The sequence below is a fragment of the Lutzomyia longipalpis genome, chromosome 1, assembly GCF_024334085.1.
Source record: "Lutzomyia longipalpis isolate SR_M1_2022 chromosome 1, ASM2433408v1".
NCBI lineage: Eukaryota > Metazoa > Arthropoda > Insecta > Diptera > Psychodidae > Lutzomyia > Lutzomyia longipalpis.
In genome coordinates, this window is record NC_074707.1 from 49447345 (window position 1) to 49470435 (window position 23091).

Below are 23091 nucleotides of genomic sequence, written 5' to 3' on the forward strand. Positions count from 1 at the left end.
GAAATTTCCAATATTTCCACGGAACTCAGGGAAAATTATCTCTCAAAAATTCACCATTTTACCCCAGGTTCAAAAAATCATTCTTATTCAGCTAACTAGCTGCTCATAATAAAATTAAATAATTTGATTAATTTAAACTGTTAGAATAAAGGAATTTATTACTTTTCAGCTCCTTTTGAGCCAGAAGAAGTTGAATTGGAGTTAAGCCTTTAAGGATCGTAAGCAGTCTAGCGAGCTGAAGGTACTAAAAACGATTTTTAAAGGTTCCTTTGAGCACAATTTAAATATTTTTGAGCAATAAAAAATCTTGAAAATTTCAGTTTTTCCTCTTTCTTGATCCTTGGGAATCAATCCTGCATTGATTCTGTCTCCAATCTTAAAAAAAAAATAATTACCCGAAATGAAAATCTGACTGAAAATATTCCGATGATTCCTCAAAGAAATCAAAATATTCAACAGACGAACATTTCTTTATTTTTTGTTTTAAATTAGTAGAGACTGAGGAGCAACACCATAAAAAGTACTAAATACTAGCTAAAGAAGTTAAATCCAATTTAGTACTTTTTTGGCTTAAATTTAGTACTTTTCCTATTGTAATTAGGTATACATTTTCACCGAGCACTCACTACGTTTTGTACTAGAATTTAGTACTTTTAACTATTGAATTTAGTACTTATTCTGCTTGAATTTATTCGGCTAGAATTTAGTACTTTTTGAATATTCAATCTTAAGAAAAAAAATCAATAATTAAAAGTACTGAATTCTAGTCGAAAACATACTAAATTCTAGCCAAAAATATAGTAAATTCTAACTGAAGTTCTAAATTCTATCGGAAAAAGTACTAAATTCAATCCTGCAAAGTACAAAATACTGCAAAACCAAATAAGTACTAAATTTTAGGTGAATAAGTACTAAATTGAGCCTAAATGGTACTAAATTCAATCCTGAAAAGTACTTAAAAAAAAACAGTAAATTCTGACCGAGAAACTAGTAAATTCAAGCTGAAGAAGTACTAAATTATAGCTGAAAATGAGAATATTTACATCTTTGGAAATATTGTTAATTATTCCCTAATCTTCGGATTGATGCCAAAATAATCAAAATATTCGACTGATAAACACCCTTTGAATTGTCCTCGAAGGTTTAAATCCAGGACTTAGTCTTTCGGGAAATCTGTAAAACCTTTGCAAAAGAAAATTGTGGTATATACCAACTAATTGTAACCAACCATCCCCCAGAGCTCCCCTAAATTATATTCTTCCTCATCCCCAAAAGAAAAGTCAAATTTCAATGATTTCATGATAATATTTTATTTCGTTTCGAATTCAAAATAACATTAAGTTTTTTTTTTCTTTTTGCCACATGAGGGTGGTGGGGAGTGTAGGGAGTATGATAATTCAAAAAATATCAAAAAAGAAAAAAAAAGAGGAACAAAGAGTACTTCAAGTTATGTATTGTGAATGGTATGAATAGTTAATGATTAGTAAATTTGGTAAATAAAATAACTTTTTTTTTATATAAAAAATATCATTAAATGTTGAATCACTTGGATTTAGGGGAGGGAGGGGCTCTCCTTTTATTTATTTGGCGCCTTTTTAACTTTTTTCTTCCTTCTTCGGTTTAATCCTTCACGCCATTTGTGTAGATTCCCTCACTTTGGGCGCTTGATGAGACTTTTGAGGGAAGAGATTGCGAAGATTGCTCAATGATTGACTCGCTTTTGTTCAGTTCGGGGATGGATTCATCCGATGCGCTGTCCAGTGTGGCTTGTGTGAGAGATGATTCAATGATTTCCTTGGCAATCATCCCATTCTCCACAATTCCATCGAGAATTTCATGCGCAACAATCCCATTGTCCACAATGTCCTCGAGAAGTTTTCGCGATTCCTCCGTTGCTGCTGATTGTTCCACGGAATCTTCGGAAGTCATCGAAGCAGCAGCTCCATTGACAACTGGCTGTTCCTCCTGCTCCTCCTCCTTAAGGTTAATTTCCTGCCCATTGAGGAAGAGCTTAACAAGAGCCGGTGTTGTAGTGCGATTAACAAAGACAATTTGGAAGATTTGCTCATCACAATTCACCTCCTTGAGAATCCTGAGGAATCCCTCCTTTTCCCCCTCTGTCCACTCACTGGGGGCCTTCCCTGCAAGAGCACAATGCACTGCAAGAGGTTCAATTGCCTGCATTTCCTGTGACAACTCAAACAGATCACTCGTCACACTCGTATTCCCATAATCAATGAAGAATACGCGGAATTTCTCATCATCCTCCGGAGCTTCAATCTTTGCTCTGTAATAGCAGCCATCTTCGGAATATTTTGCCGCACACAGCGTGGAAATTTCCCTTCCGGACACGGCGGTAAGTTGAGGATTCTCCAAATGTTCCAGCAATTGCTGCAGGCGGGCATCGTCGGAAGTGAGATGAATGTAGAAATCTCCCGGAGTGTTGGCAACGGTAATTTTTGCTGGAACTTCTTCATTTTTGGGATCTTCCTCCATGAGATTTCCTTCTATCTTCTCCTGGCTTGCTTCGGTGTAATCCGTGAGATCAATTACGGAATTTTCTCCTTCCTGAAGCATCTCCACCACATTGCGCCCCTCATGAAGGAGACGTACCCTCGTTGTCTCCCCCAGAGCAAGAGGGATAATCTCAAAACTCGTTGCCCCATCTTGCGCCAGATCTGTGAATTTCTTTTCAGCCTCCTCTGACCACTTCTTCCCCCCCTGCGGTGCCTCCAGGGAGCACTTCTTGGACAAAATGGGCATCGCTGCAATCTTCTCCGGAAGCTCCTTAATTGCATTCGTTATGGCCGTATTCCCATAATCCACAAAAATCACCTCAAGTTGCTGTGCCACTGAATGCACCAACTTTGCGCGATACCACAAATTATCATCCGGAAATAATGCCGCATACATCTTCCCCTCTTCCGGCTCACGCACATCACCCCCACCAGCTCCAACCACAATCAATGCATCACTTATTGCGTACAAATCATCTGCATCCTTCTCCAGCTGAATAAAAAAGTCTCCAATGCTATTTATGTGACTCACAAAGCCAATTGAATGCGCTTCAATGATACTCAATGGCTCTGCGAGGGATTTCTTCAGGAAAATCTCCTCTGCACTTGTACCCTCCTCCGTGTACAAATGCACAAACATCAACCCATCAGATTCGGAGATTTCCGTGTAACGAACGGATTGATCTTGAAAGATTTTCTGCATTATCTCCACAACTTCTCCTGCCCAATCATCTTGATGTGCTACCCCCTTGGGCGTTAGAGGGAGAGAACAACGTCTTGCATAGGCTGGAATACCCTCAAAAGCATCAGAAATCTCCCTTAGATGCTCAGCATTTGTAATTACATCCGTATTCCCGTAATCAATGTACTTCACACTCGTTACATCCCCATCTGTATCGAGAATTCTCGCTCTGTACCATTGTTCATCAATTGAGAACAACCCCAGGCAGAGTTGTCCCACTTCCGGCTGCGTTACCTTCGGTAGGGACGTGGCAACACACTGAATTGACGCCTGAAGTGCCTCAATTGCATCCAAATCGGCATTATGTTGCAAATAGAAGCTATTTGGGTGTGAAATGTGCGTCATGTAGGCAGAAATCCCTTCCACTTGCCCCTGAGGCTCCCGCAGATCATCCCTCTTGTCAATCATCGCAAAAACATTCCCCATATCTGTCGGACGCGCCAAACCCTTTCGCTCCAGCTCATCCACAACATTGCACCCATTTGCCGACAATTCAACAATCCATTCACCCCGATAATCCTTGAGGAAGTGAATACTCGGCAAAATATTCAAAATCAACTCACTCAGTGCCTCTGTGGCCTTCTCCGCACCATCCGGATCCATTGGCTCGGCCATCAGGAAGACCCGTGTAGCATAGCTACTTGCCTGACTAAATTGCGCCGTGAGGAAACGCAAATTCTCCACTTTAACCACCTCCTTGTTCCCATAATCAATGTACTTCACCGTTATTTCATCCCCATTAATCGTCAGCACTTCACCGCGATACCAATTTGCATCCGATGGACTCTTGACGGCATAAATTCCCTTGAGGGCCACGTCAAAGCGTAGATACGAATGGGAATCCTCAGATTCGTAGTAGGAGAACATTTCGTCAATTTGCTGCGTGAGGAGTTCGGAAAATTCAATTTTCTGCACATAAACCACATTGAGGGACTCCACAAAAGGTACAATAGCTGAGAAGGAGCTCTGGAAGATAGCCTGTGGGCAGATGAGGGGTGGCTCCTCCAGGAAAACTCGCGATAGGATCTTCAAGCGGAGGCTGCGGAGAAGAAAATTTGATTTTTAATTTATTTGTACGGAACTTTTGAAGTTTTTTTTAAATTTTTAACATTAGGAAAAGATTAAAAAAAAAAACTTTACTTTTTAGAAATTGAAGGAGAAAAGCTCAAAAATGAAAAAAAAAAAGTCGACAAAGTGAAAAATTTTAAATATTTTAAATCGTTTCTGGACTAATTATTATTTCAAATGTTGTAGGCCCTGATGAAGGACTCATACGACTCATACAGTCCGAAATATCGACTTTAAATAAAAAATAAATAGCCTAATTTCTAACGAAGATTTTATTTGTTTTATTTAATCTTTTTGTTAAAAACTTGAAAACATGAAATTAAACATTTGAAATTTTGAAAAAAAAAAATGATTTTACGTTAGAATTTACAAAAGATTAGCTTAAATGAAAATAAAACATAATAATTTACTGGAAATTTTTTTGATCATCAGAAATAAAATCTTAACTAGATGAAGTTTTTAATGTTAGACACTTTACAAAAAAAAAAACCAAGAGATAATTAAAAATTAAATAGAATTTTTCAAACGCTAAAACAGTCTTGGAAAATCTGAGCGTTTTGAATTCAAAAGCATTTTTTATGGCAAGAAAGTCTTGAAGAATTTTTATTAACGTTATAAGATTTAAATAATTTTTTTTAAACTTTAAAAGTTCTTACATTAGGTGCTACCGGCAGAAATTCTATAGGAAATTATTGACGATAGGACTCTAAAATTTTATTTTTAACACAAAACAATTTAGAATAAAAATTCTTAACGTTATAAACTTTAAATGATATTTTTAACGTTTAAAAAACTGAAGGAAATTTTAAGGTTAGAAATACTTAAAAATATTTTAACGTTAAAAAAACCGGAAGCAATATTATAACGTTAGGAATTCATAAGAAAATTTTTGGCGTAAAAATTCTCAAAAATCTCTTTACGTAGGAAATCTCCTGAAAAATTTTTGAATGTTAAAAATTCAGAATGAATATTCCTGTTAGAAATTTCAATACAATCTATTTTCAAATATTAAGATGAGAAGATAAATCATAAATAATAGGTACTTGAACGTTAGAACATGTAAAGTAAATTTTTTAACGTTAGAATACTTTTTTTAATTTCATGGTTTTGAAGTCACAAAAGATTTCTTTATTATTTAAAATACCATAAGATTTTTTTTAAACATGGTTCTCAAGAAAAATCTTTAATTTTTGAAGGTCTTGTTCAAGGCTAACAAGAAAAAAATTAGAAATTAAAAATTTAAGGCGGGGAGGGGGGGTGAGAGGGGTTGGTAAGATAACCGGGTCACAATGTAGCCCAATTAATAAAACAAAGTAAAAATTGACTTACACATCATTTTCAGCAATGCCAACAACGTAAACTTTGCAGTAGGTTCCCTCGAGCTTCTTCAGCTGCTCCCCCATCTTCTTTATGAGAATCTGTCCGCAGTTAATGTCGTAGTACGTGGCCGGAAGGTGAATGTCAGAATGCTCAAAGTTCACCTGAAACTTCTCCAGACTCTCCACATTCGCCATACGCACACGAATCGTCTGGCCATGCAGGAGACTCACATTGACAATTATGTTCTCAGCGAGCACGGCTGGTGCTTCCTTCTCCTTCGGCACCTTCACGAGGCCATCCTTAATCAGTGCCTCGAGGAAATCTCCCCGTTCCACCGTCACATTGACATGATAAATACCGCTGTGAACTTCATTGAAACGACACTTAATTGCCATGTTATCATTCACATAGTTGCTGATTTGCGTAAAAATATCCTGACGCTCAAACTCCAGCACAATATTATTGGCCAGAGAGCACCGAATAGCCATTGTTGGGAGCTGCATGAATTTCTCCGTCATTGGCCACATTGCATCGGGCGTCGCCACACCGCGGTAGCCCTTATCCACAAAGATAACTTTATACTTATTGAGCATTTTGTTGTAGTCAAAAACTTTGGCACGAGAGAGCAAATTGTCTCGACTATTGCGCGCCACGACGCACCAACCAGTCTCATAGTGCGTCACCCCGATGGACTTTTTATCGCGATAAAAGTCCTGAATGTCCTTCATCATAGCCTCGTACTCATTGCGATGCACCTTGAGCTGCACATAGAATTCCTCAGGGTCTGTCCACCACGTAAAAATTACCTCAAAATCCGTATTAAAGGCAATTTCAGGGGACTTGTAGTCTGTGCCTGAGGACACAATACTTTCAACAGTCTTTAGTTCCGGTGGCGGAGCAGTGCTCGCATTCCAGTCTTTTTCATTTGAATTTCTTCACAGAGCGCGCGCAATGGGGGAAATAACAAAAAAAATCTTGTTGTACTTAAATGGGACTTAGAGTATTTATGGGATTTGAGAAAAAAGGTTTCTCGTTTTCTTTTCGAATTTTATAAACTTTTCTTGCCTTTTTGGGACTTTGAGTGATAATTTATTTGAATCTTAGAAAGTATTTATTGGATTCGTGGTACTTGCAGTACTTGTGGATGTACTTAAATGGGATTTAGAGTATTTATGAAAAAAAAATCTCGTTTTTTCGAATTTTATAAAATTTTCATGCCTTTTTGGGATATTCAGTGAAGATTTTATTTGAATCTCAGAAAGTATTTATTGGACTCGTGGTACTTGCAGTTCTTGTGGATGAATTAATAAGCATAATTAATGACTTAATTAATAAAATATGTTATAATAAATTCTGTTTAGTCGCATTCAAAGTATTTGCAATAATCGTGCGATTAAAAAGGGACTTAAGGGAATTATGGGACTTACGAAAATCTTGATAATTTTCTTATCAGAAAACTTAAGTATTTTTAATGAATTTTTATAATTATTGTTAAGGATTTCAGTACTTCCAGAATTAAAAAAAAAAAGTATTTAATAGGAATTTTGAGAATTAAAGGAAGTAAGAGAATTTTAAAAATAATTAAAGTTTAATTATAAACAATAACAATAATAATAATTGTTAAATTAGACTCAAAGGATTCTAAGTATTTGCAAAATTTATAGGGTTTTCAAAGGAATTTGTAATTGTATTTGTTGAATTTGAAAAATATTTATTAAGACTGTTATTTGTGGAATAGATGCGTCATTAAAGGTATTTGTAGTATTTAAGGTACTTGAATACTTTTTTAAAGAGATTTTTATCAAAAATAATTATTATTTCAGTACTTACTCGGCATGATTATTTGCCTGAGGCTGCCTGGGTTCCCTTGCGTTGCCTTTGAAGGGCTGACGTGGTCCACGTTCGCCACGATCGGCTCCACGATCAGCACGTTCACGTCCACGATCATTGCGATCACCACGATCATTGCGATCTCCACGATCACCGCGATCAATACGATCACCGCGATCACCACGATCTCCACGATCATTACGATCATTTGGACGATCACCCCCACGATCGAATCCACGTTCTCCCCGATTATTCCCGTGATCACTTCCACGATCACTTCCACGATCGCTTCCCCGATCACTGCCACGATCACTCCCACCACGATCCCTCTCATGTGGCTTTGCATCTCTTCCTTGATTATCGCGTCGTTCAAATCTGCACCCACAGCAAAAGAAAATAAAGAAAAAATTCGTCTCAGTTTCACACTAAATGATCATACCACAAAGCAATGATAAAAAAAAGAACTTTGCAAGCATTTTCTTTAATATAGAAATGATATGAAAATAAAATGATGATTTAGGAAGAAATTAAACACAAAAGGCATAAATTCCATGCACCAACAAACATCCCATTGCATCTGCCCATCAAGTGCAAGAATAAAATTAAAATAAATGTGAGATAAATTGATCGTTCTGTGCAATTAGATGGTAAAATATTTATTTAATTTATTAACTGGTATTTTTTTTTTTCAGCTTAACTTTGCCACCAACCCCCACCTCCGTGAGATTCTCAACACGGAGACGCATCTGCCGGCTCAAACGTCTCAAACAATTTTTATTTTAAATCAGTTTAACTGGCATGCGATCGTGCGATTGAGTGATCATCTTTGCATTATCTCCAATTAGATCATTCACTATACACAACACAAATAAATGGAAATTAGCTAAATGCGATAATTGATCAGCTTCATTTTTTCTTAATCTGAGCTTCTTCCTCCATTAAATGATTGATCGCACAAATCGTGCACAAGAATGATCATTTAATGATTAAATTGCTTATAGATTGATGTTAAAAAAAATCTGCGATCGTTTTTTCTTTCTTCTTCAACTTATTTAATTCCTCAATGATGCAGATAAAAATAGACCCCAATTTTCCGCTTGTAAATCAAATGCTTTGAAAGAAGAAAAAAAAACTTGAAGAGTGCCTGCAAAATGTTTATTGAAATGAGGCAGACTAAAGAGAGAAGAAAAAAAAAAAGTAAAACAATGCCATTTGTAATTCATTCACGAAGGCGGATATTTCTCAATTTTAAACGCCGCCGTGGCAATAAAATCTTTGTGAACCTATTTAATCAAATCGCATTGATTTGTTTGAATGCATTGGAGAAATTTAAGGATTTGCTTACAATCGTTGATTTTAAAACTCTATTTTTTTAATTAATAAACTGCAAAAGAAATTAAATGAAAAATGATAGAAAATATCAAATAATTTTGTCAAAATATTACGTTAGAAAGATTTGAGGTATTTGTGGGACTTGAAAAAAAAGGAAAAAAAATTTAAACGTCGTTTAATATTTTTTTAAAGCTGTATTAAACAGAGGAAAACGAAGTAAGAAAACAATTCTTACGAAGTAAGAATCAAAACTAAATTCTTAGGAACTCTAAGAAAACAACTTTTAAAGACATTTGTGGGATTTGAAGTAGAATTATAGTATTTAGGATTTTAATAGAATTTTATTTTTTAAAGGATTTATTGAAAAATAAATAAAATACATAGATATAAAAACGTCAAATCAAAAAATAAATCTTTGAATTTATAGAAAAAAAAACTTCTCAAGATATTTGTGGGATTTTAAGTATTTATCGGAATTCATTAAGAAAATATTAAAAATATTTTTTAACAATTTACAAAAGATTTGTAAAACATTAAGAAAAATTTCAGGTGTTTGTTGAAGTTAAAAAAAAAATTATTGGAGAATGTATTTGTGAAGGACTTATAGTACTTGTGGTACTTGAAGATTATTTATTCTGCAATTTCTCACTTTTTTATCTTTATTTTTAAATTAATAAAACTTTATAATTAATTTTTTACACTTTACATCAAAATATTGTCACAAAATATAAGAATTATTTAAAGGATTTAAAGGACTTAAAAAAATAGAAATTAATAATAAATTTTCTATTAGAAAATAAAATCAAAAACTAATTAATCGGATTTTGAAGAGAATTTTTCCAGCCTCAAAATTAATCATTTTTAGCAACATCCTAAAAGTATTTGCAGGACTTATAGGATTTACAATAAAAATAGTCATCAACCCTTTAAAAAAGAAAACCGTTGAGAATCTCACAAAGTCGCCGAAATGTCGTGAAAAATAAAATAAAATGAAATGTGAACGTAAAGGTGCAACACTTAACCGAATTTTGTGAAGCAAAAAAAACTATTCAAAATATTCAATTTATTTGTTACCCTTTCGTCTTGCTGTTTTTCGCAAAACGCTGATTGCTTTTGTTGGCAGAAAATGCTGCATTATGTCTATATGAAAATTAATTTTAAAAATCAATTATTTCACTCAAGAACAAAAAGAAAAAAAAACAATCTCACGCGATTGATTGCGAATGAATTAAAAGCAACAAAAATATGAAAATTTTATCACTCACCCCTTTGGATTGTCTGCAAATTGGCGCTTTCCAGGCTTCTCGGGGTAATTGTTGTTCCTCTTGTCGGACGGATTGGATTTTTCGGTGTCCTTTTGACGACGATCTCCACCATTTGGACGCATCCTCCCGCCATCGTTCTCATTTGAACGATCCGACGAGACATTCCCATTCTCCCACATAACCGTACTCTCCCCCAATCTCTGTTGGTACGTCTCAACGTCGCTTGATGTGGAGAAATTGGCCCCGTGCTCAAAGGGAGCTGGTTCCGTGGCAATAATCTCATTCCTCCCAAAACTCTCACGTTTTCGCGCTGGACCTTGAGGTTTCTTCTCAAACATATTCACATAATCCTTGTAGGGCATTTGTGATTTGCACAGACTCTTTGAAATGTTCACCGGAGGCATCTGGGTGTTATCAAAGAGATTCACAAGGAGCGTCTCCTCCGTCAGAAAGTCCACAATGTGCATATTTAGGGTCTTCCGTTCACCCTTTGCATCCTCCACGAGCATTTCAAAGGCATTTGCCGATGATTCCGTCACATCGTGCATATTCTCAAAACCCTTAATGCAACACTCATACACCTGTGGTGGCATCTGCGTGAATTGATAGCCAATCTCACGCAATGACGACGGAGGAACATCGATAATCTTCCCATAATCAACCAATTGGACGGAAACTTTCTTCTCCGACGCCTTCACTTCAATCACCTTCCCACGATACCAATCAACATCATTATCAACGGAGACAGAGCACAAAATACCCGGCCTGAGATCTGTGAGACGCTTCCCATTCTTCTGGCAACTTATCGAGAGTTTATCCATCAAAACATCATGATCGGCGATATTAGCAATGAGCTGAACGTAGAATTTCTTCGGTGAGTCAACGTACCTCACAATTACGGGGCCCTTAAATTGAGAGAAAAACTTCATTTGAGGGCCTAGCTTATTTGAAGAAGAAGCAAAAAAAAGGGACTTAAATGTATTTCTTGTGCAGGATTTATGGGAATTGTGGGATTTTTTTAAAAGTTTTTTAATGGATTTTTTAAGGTTCATTTAAAAGTTTGAAGAATTCATAGAAGAAAGTTTTAATGGAATTTTGAAAGTAATTTAAAAGTTTATTTTTTTAAAGTTTAAAAAATTAAGGGATTTTTAAAAGAAATTTAAAAATTTACCGGATTTTTAAAAGTAGGTAATTTATATGTTTAAAGAAATTTTAAAAGTTATTAATTTACAAAATAATTTTAAAGATTAAGACAAGTAAGTACTTAAAGGATTTATTCAATTTGAAAATGTATTTTAAGGATTTAAAGTCAGATTAATTTAAATTTTGCAACGAATTTAAGTTTTTAATGGATTTAAATTATTTAATAAAAAAGACTAGTTTACTATAAGGATTTAAAATCGAATTTCGCAATTTTTGAAAAACATTTTTATATTAAAAGTATTTTAATTGATTAAAAAAAAGAAAATATATTATTTTGGAAGAAATTTAAGTATTTGAAAATGTATTTGCAGTACTTGAACTAAAATTACAATTTTTTTTTAAATAAATTTAAGAGCTTCTAAAGGGATTTAAGAATTTATTCAGCTTTTGAATGCAAATTTATGGATATTTTTAAAAGGTATTTGCAATAAATTTCTAGTGATTTGCGGGATTTAAAGGAATTATGGGATTTTGTAGACGAAACATACCAATTAGAGATATTTTCAGAGATATTAATGGTTACAGTCAGGTTTTTAAAAATCTCACAGGGAATTAAATTGTATTTTTGGGACTTTCAGGATTTATGAGACTTATACAGCAGTTAATGAATTTTTAAATATCTCAATCGGATTATTCAAGGAAAATTAAATTTCTAAAACTTACCTTTGAAAAAAAAAATAATTGATAAAACTTGAAAGTATTTCTAGGACTTAAAGGAATTATGGGATTGGAAATTTTGGAAAGGGAAGAAAATATCTGGACCAAAATAAGTATTTCAGGAGCTCTCATTAATAAATTTTTTTAATAGGTAATTAAAAATGTATTTGCAGGACTGGAAGTATTTAAAAAAAAAAAAGAAAAAATAAATAAATTCTTTGCACCTACCTGGAAGTCACCAGAGAGCCTAATCGTTGGCTGATACTGCAACCCAAACATTTGAATGGACTTCAGCTCATCCATAATGTTCTTGTTGTTCATGTAGAGTTCACAGCAGAGGACAAAGGAGGATCCTTGTGACGGCATAACCTTCATCCGGAGATCCTTGCCCAGAATAAGTTGCTGAAAAAAGTCTTTTAGGGTGAATTTATCCTCCAATTCATCGCAATTGGACAGTGTGCACTTAACGGAGAACATTTTGAAGCGTAGAAAGTGCGGTGGGATATCAAAGAGATTCCCACAGGCAATGTTATCCGTAATGCCAAAGTCCACAAAGTACACAACACACGATGTGGGCATAATGTTTGTAATGACTCCGCGGTAGAGACGATGTGTTTTATCGTGACGCACAATGCACGCCATACCGAGCTTTGGTTGTGCCTGAAGCTGATGCAGAGGTGTCTGTGCGAGGTCAGCCATCAATTTTCGCAACTCTGCATCCTTCTGCTTGAGCTGCACCGAGAACAGGCGATACCCGTCCTCAACGTGCGAACAGGTGACTTCGTAGAATGAATGAACCGGCAAGACGAGCTGCCGGAGGATCTTCTCCATTGGTGCGGATGATCCTGAGGACGTGGGTGACGTCATGTCGGGCACTTTGCCCAGTCGATTTGTCGTCATCTTTGGCGTCTGCGGTGAGCTTTGTCCCGTTGGGAGGAATGGATTTGTCGATGCGGGCGGCGGCGCCTTTATGGACATGTCGAGATTCTTCTTTGTCACCCCCGACGATTGGAGGTAGCGCATATTGGCGAGATTCTCAATCTTCTCCGGAATTGGCTTTGTGCCCGTATGTGGTGGTGAGGTCACCAATTTTCCCGCCTGAAGGGTTTCCTTTTGATTTTTCACTGAGATAAAAACCCCCAACAGGCGTTTCTCAATCAAATACTGACTGTAGTCGTAATTCTTGTACAACAAGCCTATTATTGGAATGCGATCAATCTGCAAATAATGGCGTAGCCCCGAAAATAAAAAAAAAAACGTGGCGTCACTCCAAATAATCCGCAAACACTGAATAATGAAAATTGCTTCGTTTTTTTTTGCTGCTGCTAATGCGGAGAGCAATAATAAGAATTGAGAGAGCATTTTAAGGTCAATTTGCGCAGCAGAAACTTCTCTTTTTTTCATCCCAAATTATTCCCTTTTTCACTTGAAAAAAAAATAGTAAAAGCCGGTTTACCCTATTTCTCCCAACAAACTCCGCATCTTTGAGCAAATAAACAATAAAAATTCATCTACTTTCCTACAAGAAAAAAAATCCCTCACAGCTCATGGCCATGTAGAGAGAACTGTTTAACAATGTTTACCCACTTTTATAGAGGCAACTAAAAAAGCAATGATTGAGAGTATTTCTTACATTTAAAATCTCTTCTTTATTCTTCTGCTATTCGCCCAGAATTTTTTCATTAGAAATGCCATGAAAAGAAGAATTCTTCAACCTCCCAAAAATGCTCTAAACTCTCATTAATAAATTTTAGAGAAAAAAACAACCTGCAAAATTTGGAGCAATAAAATACAAAAAAAGTGTTAAATTCTTGTGGGAGGCGCCATCAATTCAATGGAAAAATACTCGGAGGTTTGCAAGAATTTTGGACAAAGAGACAATTGATTAAAATTCAAGCATTCAAAGCCAGAGCAAAAGCCAGCACAGTCGCAGAAAAGTTAGCACAGGTGAAGCACCGCCGTGTTTAGGCGTTACCTCCCAAATGATCGACCGAATGATGCAATTGAAGGTGCGAAAAGTACCTCAAAATTATCGCGAAAAAGACTTTTTTCTTTACATAAAAACTATGTCAAAGCTTTGGGAGATTTTTTCACTTTGATAAGAAGAAATGAAAACAAGGAGGAATGCCTTCAATTAGTGAAAGAGATTGTTTTGTTTTTTTTTATCAGATAAAAGGTGTGACAAAAAATTGAAGACAAGCAATGATAATGAATTAAGAAAATTAGGATAATGTTTTTTTTTTTCTTGTTGCAATTTAAAAGAAATATTTTCAAAGAAATTAGAGACATTCTGAAGGAGAAATTCATAAATAAACGCTAAAGAAAATGTCTAAATTATGTTATTAAATTTTTAGAATTTCTTTATTGATTGTCTGTTAATTAATTTCAAGATTTTTTTATACTTTATAGAATTTTCATTTTTAATAATATTCTAATTAAAAAAAATCTTTTAAAGAAGATTTTTGATTTTAACGCAAACTTCAAAGTCAATTACAAACCTTTTATGAATTAGTAAAATCTTGTAACTCTTAGTAATTCTTTAAATCCCACAAGTCCCAGATTATTATTTTTTTTTAATTTCACCAATCCTAAAAATTCTTTAAATCCTATAATTCCCACGGATCTTAAGAATTTTTAACGTAGGAAAATTTATCCAGACTGCTTTCATATTTATGGGATTTAATCCTAAAAATCTCTTAATCTTCTCAGTATTTTTAAAAATCTTTTTTAGTATATAATTAAATCCCAAAAATACATTAATTTTATAGTTAAAAAATTAATTTATTAGCATTCTTAAATACACACAGAAAAATTATTCGTATTAGTCGAATGCGAGTGAGATATTCGCACATAACCTCAGTTTGATTCGCACTCTCCAATGTAAACAATATAGGAAATATTCGTCATTAACGAATGCGAGTGGCACACTCGCAAAAATTGACAGTTTCACTGCCACTTTTGATCAAAATTTCTCTGTGTGTACTTACCGTTACTAGTTCACTTTTCCGATTCTTTATTTGATTTAAAAATCCCGTTTTTTTTACTCTTTGATTAACATTCAAATCCCTTAAGTACCACAAGTCCTAATTTTTTTATATAACAAAAAAAAAACATCCCCTCAAAATTATTTAGGTATTTGGTTTTTGAGATAATTTTCTTAAACAAAAAGAATCAGAATGGTCTTGATTATAAAAAAAAAATAAAATTAATAAACAATCATAATTAAAATATTCTAAGTCCCGCAAGTCCTTCAAAATATGTTTTTAAATTTTTTTTCAATATTTTTAAGATTTCTTCAAGTTTTATTGATCGATAATTAAATCCTTCAAATCTAGGATCTAAAACTTAATTGTTATACCATTTCAGTTTACACTATAAATCCCTCAAGTACCATAAATCCTACCTTAGGATTTACAAGTTTATTCGTACGTTTCCTTGAAAATTTATTATCTCTCTTGATAATTTCATTTTTAAATCTTTTTTTTATTAATTTTCTCTCAATTCTTACCAAAATAACTCTTTAAAAAAATAATTTTCTCAACAATTCCCTCGTAAATACTTTTCCAATAAATCATAGAGAAAGAGAGAGGAAAACGATAAAAGTATTCCCCCCGAGAGGTCACATCGCGCGGCATATTGATTGATTATCTCCACATTCCGATCCCCCCATTAAAATACAAACCGCGATTAATTTGTTCACAATATCGTATGCCGCTTAAGAAAATCAAGATCATTCTCTCCCTCTCTCTCTCTCTCTCTCTCGGTGCATAAAACAAAAACTCATTATTCTCGCGATGCAAGGCAACAACTGAATGCCGACAGAAGCACATTTTATGTAATAATAATGTCTCATTGCTAACCAAAAGTCTCCTTATCTCATTGCGGCAGTGTTATCATGCACCGGGGCTCTTATTCTCTGTTTTTTTTTAGTAAGAGCATTCTTTTGATTTATTTTCTCTCTCTCTCTTTTGCAACTCCCCACGCGCAAGAAAAGCAAAGAAAAAATGAAATGATCTGAATCATTACCTTGTCTTCCACGTGATACGTGTGCGAATCATTGCAAATCTCGTTCCTAATGCTGGTAAGATCCTCCTGACTCCATGCCCCGGAGATGCGTGCCAGCAAGTACTCATGAGCCTGCGGGGCTGTACCCATTAGGTAGATTGCCTGCTGTGACTTGGTGTGCAGCGAAAGTAGCTGTAAATGTGTATAAAAGGCCCACGCATTAGTGCATGTGATTTTTTTTATTTTATTTCATTTATTTCTTGCGTCTTATTCAATTAAATCGCCTCTCTTTTGCTTTTTGCTCTCTTTGCAATTATTGGGTCACTACAACACAACCCATCCACACACCACTGTCTATTTCGCTTTTGCTCATCTCGTACTCTCCGATGATGATGGGGGCACTACACATAGCAGAAGCTCTAAATATTGTATAATTTTACAACATAAAACAGCATAAAGCAAACATACCAAACAGACAGTGTATCAAATGAGTATACTTTTGTAGCAGATTTGATTCATTTGGAAAGACTATAATTTTCGTGGAATGCTCCATCATCATGATTACTTTGCAAGACTAAGGCTTTTTTCTCCCTTTTCTTTAATATCTAGCACAGCAAAAAAATATTATATTGACCTTTTTGAATGAGTTCAAAGAACTTTTAGTATAAAAAAAAATATGAAAAGTCAACTTAAAAGACACTTTATGATTAATTTTCTATTCGTTCTTGAAATATTTTGAATTTATTGGTAGTAAAAGGCATTGTTCATATAATTTAATTCCTTAACTGTCCATTTAAGCCATATTTTGCATTATATTGGTGGTTTGAAATCAATGACAAAGAGAAAAAAAAATGTCTTCAGCAGTATTTGAACCGGAGGAAATTGTATTGAGAGTCCTATGCTTCTTACACTGTTCTACTTACCTAAAAATTAAGAAATGGGTACTATTTATTTATTTTTTAATTAATGACTTTTTTATTTTATTATTATTTTACTAAAATTTATTCGAATGACTCTCTCAAACGAACGATTTGAATTATTTTGATAAATTTCCAACAAGAGGCGTCTCTCAACACTCCACCATGGTTAGAAAAGTTAGGTTTCTTTTATTTTGGATGTTGAACAAAATTATTTTTGAATAAAATTTTCATTAAAAAATAACTCAAAAAATGAATTTTGAAATGTTGGAATTGATTATGCAAAAAAAAACTTTTCTTAAAACACAAAGTTTTAAAGGATTTTAACTGTTGATGATTTAAATAGTTCTAGTGTCGTTCAACAAAAGAAAAACAAAGAATTTATCGTTTTACAATTAGCTGTGATTTTTAGTTTCAATCGATCTTAAGAGATTTTTAATCTAATATTGGGAAAGGTTCTGTAAAAGTAAATCTTTTCTATTTTTTACAACTCAGAAGATATTGTAAGATTTTGATAGTTGATTTTCTTTTTTAATTGTTCAATTGTCGTTCCAGAAAACAGTCAGAAATATATTTTAAAAAAATGGTAAAGTAATTTTTTTATTATTAAAAACACGATTAAAAAAGAAAACTGTCAAAATCGGTAAAAATCTTATAGGATTTTTGGAATTCTATAAAAATCTTTTAACAAATTCACGTAGAAAAGAATAACCAAAGAAAAACTTAACCAATGAATGCTCTGCTCATAAGTCTATCCACCAATCAGAATAAGCTTTCAATTCTTCTTCTTATTCATTCATCATTCATTAAGAGTTTTTCCTGCAATCTGATTGGATGAAATTGCTCCACCCAAAAGTCATCATCAAATGGGTGGATCTTGAGTGCAAACGTGCATTGAATAAAGTCAAGAATAGATCTATTAGATCAAGAACGTTTTAAATGATCTTTCAATGTGATAAAAATTCATTAGCAAGCTTAAGTGGAAAAAAGTTTTGGGGGAGAGGAAGGTGTGGAGTGTTAAATGGTAGATTAATCTATTGAACAGTTAAATCATTTCTGCCTCTCTTGGCTCATTCATTGTTAAAACATAAATCGATTATGAAATTGCACCACCTGCTTGTGGAGGCGGAACAGTAAACACTTTTTTTTAACGGCCAGAGATAAAAAAAATAACAAGGTTTTCATACAACTTTGTGGACTTTTCTTCCAATGAACCAACAATGACAAAATTTTTATGCAAAAGCCAAATTTTTTGAGAAACTTTTTTTTGTCCATCTTGCCCCTCCCTACCCTATGAGGAATTTTTTTATCAAGATTATTTTTTAAATAATTTTCAAATGATTTTTTTTTCTTTAAAGAATTCTTTATTTTAATCATTAATGAATGGAGGGAGCTCCCTAACACACAAATTGTTAGTGAGGGGCCCCCATCATCTCTGACAATGAGCTCTTCTCTCGAACTTACCTCACGAAAGTGAACCGTGGCTGAATTCCCGTAATCAATAAAGTGGACCAAGACCAAATCTCTGTCCACAATCCGGACAATCTTGGCCCGATAGTACAGCCCATCCTCGTAGCGTGTCAGGCACCGTAGCCCCGCTTGCAGCTCATCCGGACGGAAGGTCTTTCGCTGATTGCTCACAATTTCCTGGATGTTCGTTTCAATCTTCACCGCCTCATCCTGATCCGTTTGCCCGTAGATACGGAGGAAGAAGCCCCCCGTGGCTGTTTCCACGTGCGTGACAAAGAGCGTCATCCCCCTGATTCAGCAATTTTCTAGCCCCCACAAAATGCACCGCAACTCAAAAAAAATCGCAATGGAGTTCAATCATCCCCATCCGAGGTCCACTTTCTTTTCTCCCCACTCCCACGCTTTCCCTTTGCAATTTTCTCGTGAACCTTCAACGTAGTTTCCCTCTTTAACGCCTTAACTTTACTTTTCGCACCGTTTTCCTGCACTTTTCACGCGAAAATGCCACAAAATTCCTCAAAAAAGTCGGAAACGAAAAAATCACACGCGGGCGCCTCTGGTGTAGATGCACTCTGAAGTTGGCTACTAGTGGGCCTTTTTTGAACTTTAACGAACTTTCTTTTTTGTTTTTCCAAAATGCGATTTTTGTGGTTTTTATTGGAAGTTTTTGGGCATAAAATGCATTTTTTGGGCTCCTGGAGTATTTCTGGGGGCTTCACGGCCCACGGAGAGCCCCTCCGTGTGGAATTTGGGGCTCGCGGAAATTTTGACGGTTGGGGATTTTACACGACTCTCGTTTCCCAGAAATGGATTTTCGCGAACTTTTAGAATTTTTGATGCCAAAAATTCAAAAGCTTTTTCCTAGTCACAAAAAACCACTTCCGGCCGGGAAATGCGGTGGAAAACGCGAGAAAATTGCGAAAAACTGAATGTGTGAGGGAGACGAATAGCTGTGAAATGCATCCGTTTCATTTTCTCTTTAAGAAAATGTATGAAAAAGAGCGCGAAATTTAAAAAGTAATTAAAAAATGCGGAAAAATTACACGGGGGCGCTACGAAAGGGGGCTCCGGGGGAAAAATGAGTACGGCCATCTGAAAGCGCCTGATATCAGGAGCATCTGTGCCAAATTTCATCGCGATCGGTCAAACGGTGTAGAAATGTAAAGAAAATTGTTTATTTTTTAAGTAGATTTTTCTTTATTATTTTGTTCAATCTCGTTGGCTTCATTTTCTTTAGCTTCTTCTTCTTGTTCTTCCCTTCCGGATGGTTCCAGGGCTTCCGGCGGACATTCAGTGGGAGGAAGTACTTGAACACGATCACCCCCTTCTGTCTCAAGAGCCCCCGCGGCTTGTTGAAGAGTCACCGTTGAGTTCTGTCGCAGGAGATTCAGGAGTTTCTGCACACTCTCCCCCGAAAGGATTAACTGATCAGCTTCCGGAGGACGTTGCGCAAACTGCTGAGGAGCACTCTGACCGTCTCCATGGCTGTTTATGCTGCCCATTATAGCTGGGACAACGTACTTGAATGTATATTTGATGAGAATACTCATCATAAGGTATGTAAAGTAGAGAACAAAGGGCAGGATGACTATTTGTTCCTTCCACGTGTACTTCCGGAAGATGCCACTGAATGTTTCATGCGATTCCTGGATAAATGTGACGAATTGTGTCATGGTGAGATGGCTGAAAAACTGTAGGAGAACCTCCGTGGGCCTACAGATGCTCCTCTGAGGTCCATAGGAGTTCTTAAGGTGCTTCATGCAGTCATCCTCAGAGTGCGTGCCCCAGGAGAAGAAAGATTGCTTCACATGACAGGGATTCTTCCCAGCCATTCGATTTAGTTCCATCAACTTCTCAATCTCGAGCTTTTGATTGCAATCCAGGTACATCAGGAAGTAGCTGATGGCCACGATTGTGAGAATAAAGACTAAAACAATGTTCCTCTGAAGTCTACGGCTGACGATCCAGACAAAACCAACAGTAGCCACTGCGAGGGAGAGGAAGAGAAGCTGCAAGAAAGAACATTCATTCAAAACCTCCACAGAAGCTTCCGGAAGTGCCTTACAGTGTCAGAATTGTAAATCTCATTGAGGTAGTTTGTGATGATATCCGTCACGGAGATGACAATTTCCTTAACCTGCTCCAGCCTACCCTCGCGAGACATCTCAATAACCTCAAAGACAACACTATCAATATCCCTGGCCGTCTCAGCTTCCTGCAGACGCTCCAGCAGCTTTGGCGTAATGTGTAGGTGGAGTGTACGTGTCAGCGTGTCTCCATCCCCATTTGGACGCAATTTCGACGTATCAAAAAGGAAATTCACCAATTTCCGGTAGAAATGTTGCCCCTCCTCGCGTGGGATGCTCCGTCCCGCCTCCAGAGCGTCCGCAGATGCCCGTTTTTGGACATTTGCCCAAGCATGGGGCTCTACCCAATCTGCCGGGATTTGTGCCTCGTCCGCAGTGACAATGTGGGTCAGGAGAATGAAAAGAAATCCTACAAGGAACCAGCTTGGGGATTAGCATGCATCTGGGGAGGAACAGGGCAGGAAACTCACCAAATCCATAAAGAAAAACTTTCATGATTTCATCGCTTTGTTTACTTTGGGACGTCACTGGGGTGTACTGGTGGAAAACTTTCTCTAAAAACTAAGCAAATGTGGGAAGGTGTCTTAAATTACATCAAAATAAATCTTTTTTTTCTGGAGATTTTCTTGAAGAAATCCTTTTTAATTCGTATTATGGACCTTTCTTGAGCCTCTCGAGCCATTATTTGACCCATTTTAACTCAAAATTGTTCGGTTTTCTCAGATTTTCATTTGGTTCCAGTACATCGCGGATTTTCGACGTGTCGTAAATTATATTTATTTACCTTTATTACACCAAATATATTCTTTTCTGCTTTATTTTACGCTCTTCAACCGGGTTTTTCATCTTAACGTAGAAAATAATCACTTTTCCAGTATAATCTTCAATTTTTATACACGCACCTCGCACGTAATATACCCGCTGTCAAATTCAGCGTAATTAAACACTCCCATGTGCCATCGCAACACTTTGAAATTTTTCCTGCGACCGTGTCGCGAAGATTGTTTTTTTTTTATGTTGAAATTTCTCCTGATTCAAATATTCTAAATAAATTAAATAAAAACCCAAAAATAAAGCGAACATTAAATAAATTATATCAAATAAGTAATAATTAAGACACAAGTGGAAAAAAAAATCTAACGGAAGTAAAGGGTTCTATCCCCCAAATAAAGTGGCCCATAAGGGCACAAACAAAGTGAAACTAAACAATGAACTGATAACAATAGAAAAAAACCGAGAAATAGAAATAAACAGTGAAACACTTAATATACTTAAAAACAAAATAAAAAACAATACAAAAAGAGATGACAACCCACATAATAATCAAATACCCCTACACCCCATTCAAACTATAGAAACGATGAACAAAGGAAAGAAAAAAAACAAACCTGGAAAATCCCCACAGAAGAACAAAAAACAAAAAATGGAAGCCACATCCTCCTCGACAACACAAATGGACGAACCATGCACGAACATGGCCGTGGACGAAGATGAGGAAACAGAAATAAAAACATGGACAAAGGAACCCTTACCCCAAATCAAGGAACAAAGAAAACATATGTTCCAAAAGATGACCAATACCCAGAACGAGATCCCCGAAAAAAACAACAAACAAGAAACGGAAGAATTAATTAAGTACAACAGGCAGGACAAAGGTCCCTTCATATTAATGATGGAGAAGGACAACGCAAATATAATCGAAGCTGCAAGAGATATATGCAAATCAACAGGACGAAACAAGATTGTTGAGATAAAAAAACTCTCAGCAAGAAGAATAAAAGTAACTACTAACAGCTGGGATTCAGCTAATAAAATTCTGCAGGACATAAATATTACAAGAATCAAGCGCTACAGAGTGTATGTGCCATCAGCATACATACACTCCATCGGTGTCGTGGACGAAATCCCAATTGATTTCGACACCGATGAAATAATACAGGAGTCAGAATGCGAATCACCAATCATAAAAATTGAACGCATGATGAAATTAAACGCGACGGAACAAAAATTGGAGAAATCAAACAAGGTGAAGGTAACCTTCAGGGCCTTTCATCTTCCAACAACCATCAAAATTTACGGGGCGAGTTTCAGAGTGAGACTCTTTATACCCCCACCCACATATTGCAAAAAATGTCTGTGCTACGGACATTTTAAAAAAATCTGCAAAAACGAAGAAAGATGCCCCAATTGCACCAATTTGAACGTAAATGGACACGACTGCAATACTTATTGCAAGTATTGTAAGACCGGGGAACACCCAACAAATGATAAAGAATGCCCTGAAAGGAAAAGACAAACAAAAATAAAAACAAAAATGATTGCAAAGAAATGCAATTATAGAGAGGCAATAAAGATGATAGAAGAAAGCGAGAGAGACACACCACCAAACAAGACAGAAAACAGGAACGAGAAAACAATGGCTCAAATCATCAAAATCAACCAACTAAACGAAGACCTTAAGAACAAAAACAACAAGCTGATTGATATGGTGCAGATAATAAGCAAAATGGCACACGCAGACAAAACCCCGAACGAAGAAACCATTGACTACATTCGTGACGTGCTGGATGGAAATCAACCACTCTTCACGTACAAAGAATAAATCCAAACTAACAACTAACCAATGATAATCACACAAATTAACATAAGAAGTTTAAAATCAAATAAATCATTATTAGA

At 35.7% G+C, this 23091-nt stretch overlaps 2 protein-coding genes across 3 annotated transcripts; both read right to left on the reverse strand.

Annotated features, from left to right (window-relative positions):
* Window positions 1-1285: 1285 nt before the first annotated feature.
* LOC129788067 (maternal protein tudor) lies at window positions 1286-18900 on the reverse strand. 2 transcript variants are annotated; one of them, XM_055824060.1, is made up of 8 exons: window positions 18320-18900; window positions 15960-16130; window positions 12162-13151; window positions 10074-10978; window positions 9883-9948; window positions 7477-7851; window positions 5656-6579; window positions 1286-4297 (listed from the first exon to the last, which is right to left on the reverse strand). In XM_055824060.1, the coding sequence occupies exons 1-8, from the start codon at window positions 18608-18610 to the stop codon at window positions 1621-1623; spliced, it is 6399 nt and encodes a 2132-aa protein (XP_055680035.1). In that variant the 5' UTR covers window positions 18611-18900; the 3' UTR covers window positions 1286-1620. The 2 variants fall into 2 exon arrangements, with proteins under 2 accessions (XP_055680035.1, XP_055680036.1); XM_055824061.1 differs by lacking the exon at window positions 9883-9948 and having other exon boundaries at window positions 18320-18894.
* A 598-nt stretch (window positions 18901-19498) lies between these two features.
* Window positions 19499-21455, reverse strand: LOC129788069 (uncharacterized). The gene is made up of 4 exons (XM_055824064.1): window positions 21197-21455; window positions 20883-20973; window positions 20391-20821; window positions 19499-20334 (listed from the first exon to the last, which is right to left on the reverse strand). Exons 2-4 carry the CDS (start codon window positions 20905-20907, stop codon window positions 19507-19509), a joined length of 1284 nt encoding a protein of 427 aa, XP_055680039.1. The 5' UTR covers window positions 20908-20973; window positions 21197-21455; the 3' UTR covers window positions 19499-19506.
* Window positions 21456-23091: the final 1636 nt, after the last annotated feature.

What these genes read in the sequence shown, in the direction of transcription:
- LOC129788067 (XM_055824060.1), bottom strand. Translation starts at nt 18,610, where the DNA reads ATGACGCTCTTTGTCACGCACGTGGAAACAGCCACGGGGGGCTTCTTC. An exon ending in CGTATCACGTGGAAGACAAG is followed by an intron (nt 13,152 to 15,959) that starts GTAATGATTCAG and finishes CATTATTTGCAG; the next exon opens with ATTGATCGCATTCCAATAAT. An exon ending in CAGGCAAATAATCATGCCGA is followed by an intron (nt 6,580 to 7,476) that starts GTAAGTACTGAA and finishes CGCTCTGTGAAG; the next exon opens with AAATTCAAATGAAAAAGACT.
- LOC129788069 (XM_055824064.1), bottom strand. Translation starts at nt 20,907, where the DNA reads ATGAAAGTTTTTCTTTATGGATTTG. An exon ending in AGTTTTTCTTTATGGATTTG is followed by an intron (nt 20,822 to 20,882) that starts GTGAGTTTCCTG and finishes GGTTCCTTGTAG; the next exon opens with GATTTCTTTTCATTCTCCTG. An exon ending in AGATTTACAATTCTGACACT is followed by an intron (nt 20,335 to 20,390) that starts GTAAGGCACTTC and finishes TCTTTCTTGCAG; the next exon opens with CTTCTCTTCCTCTCCCTCGC.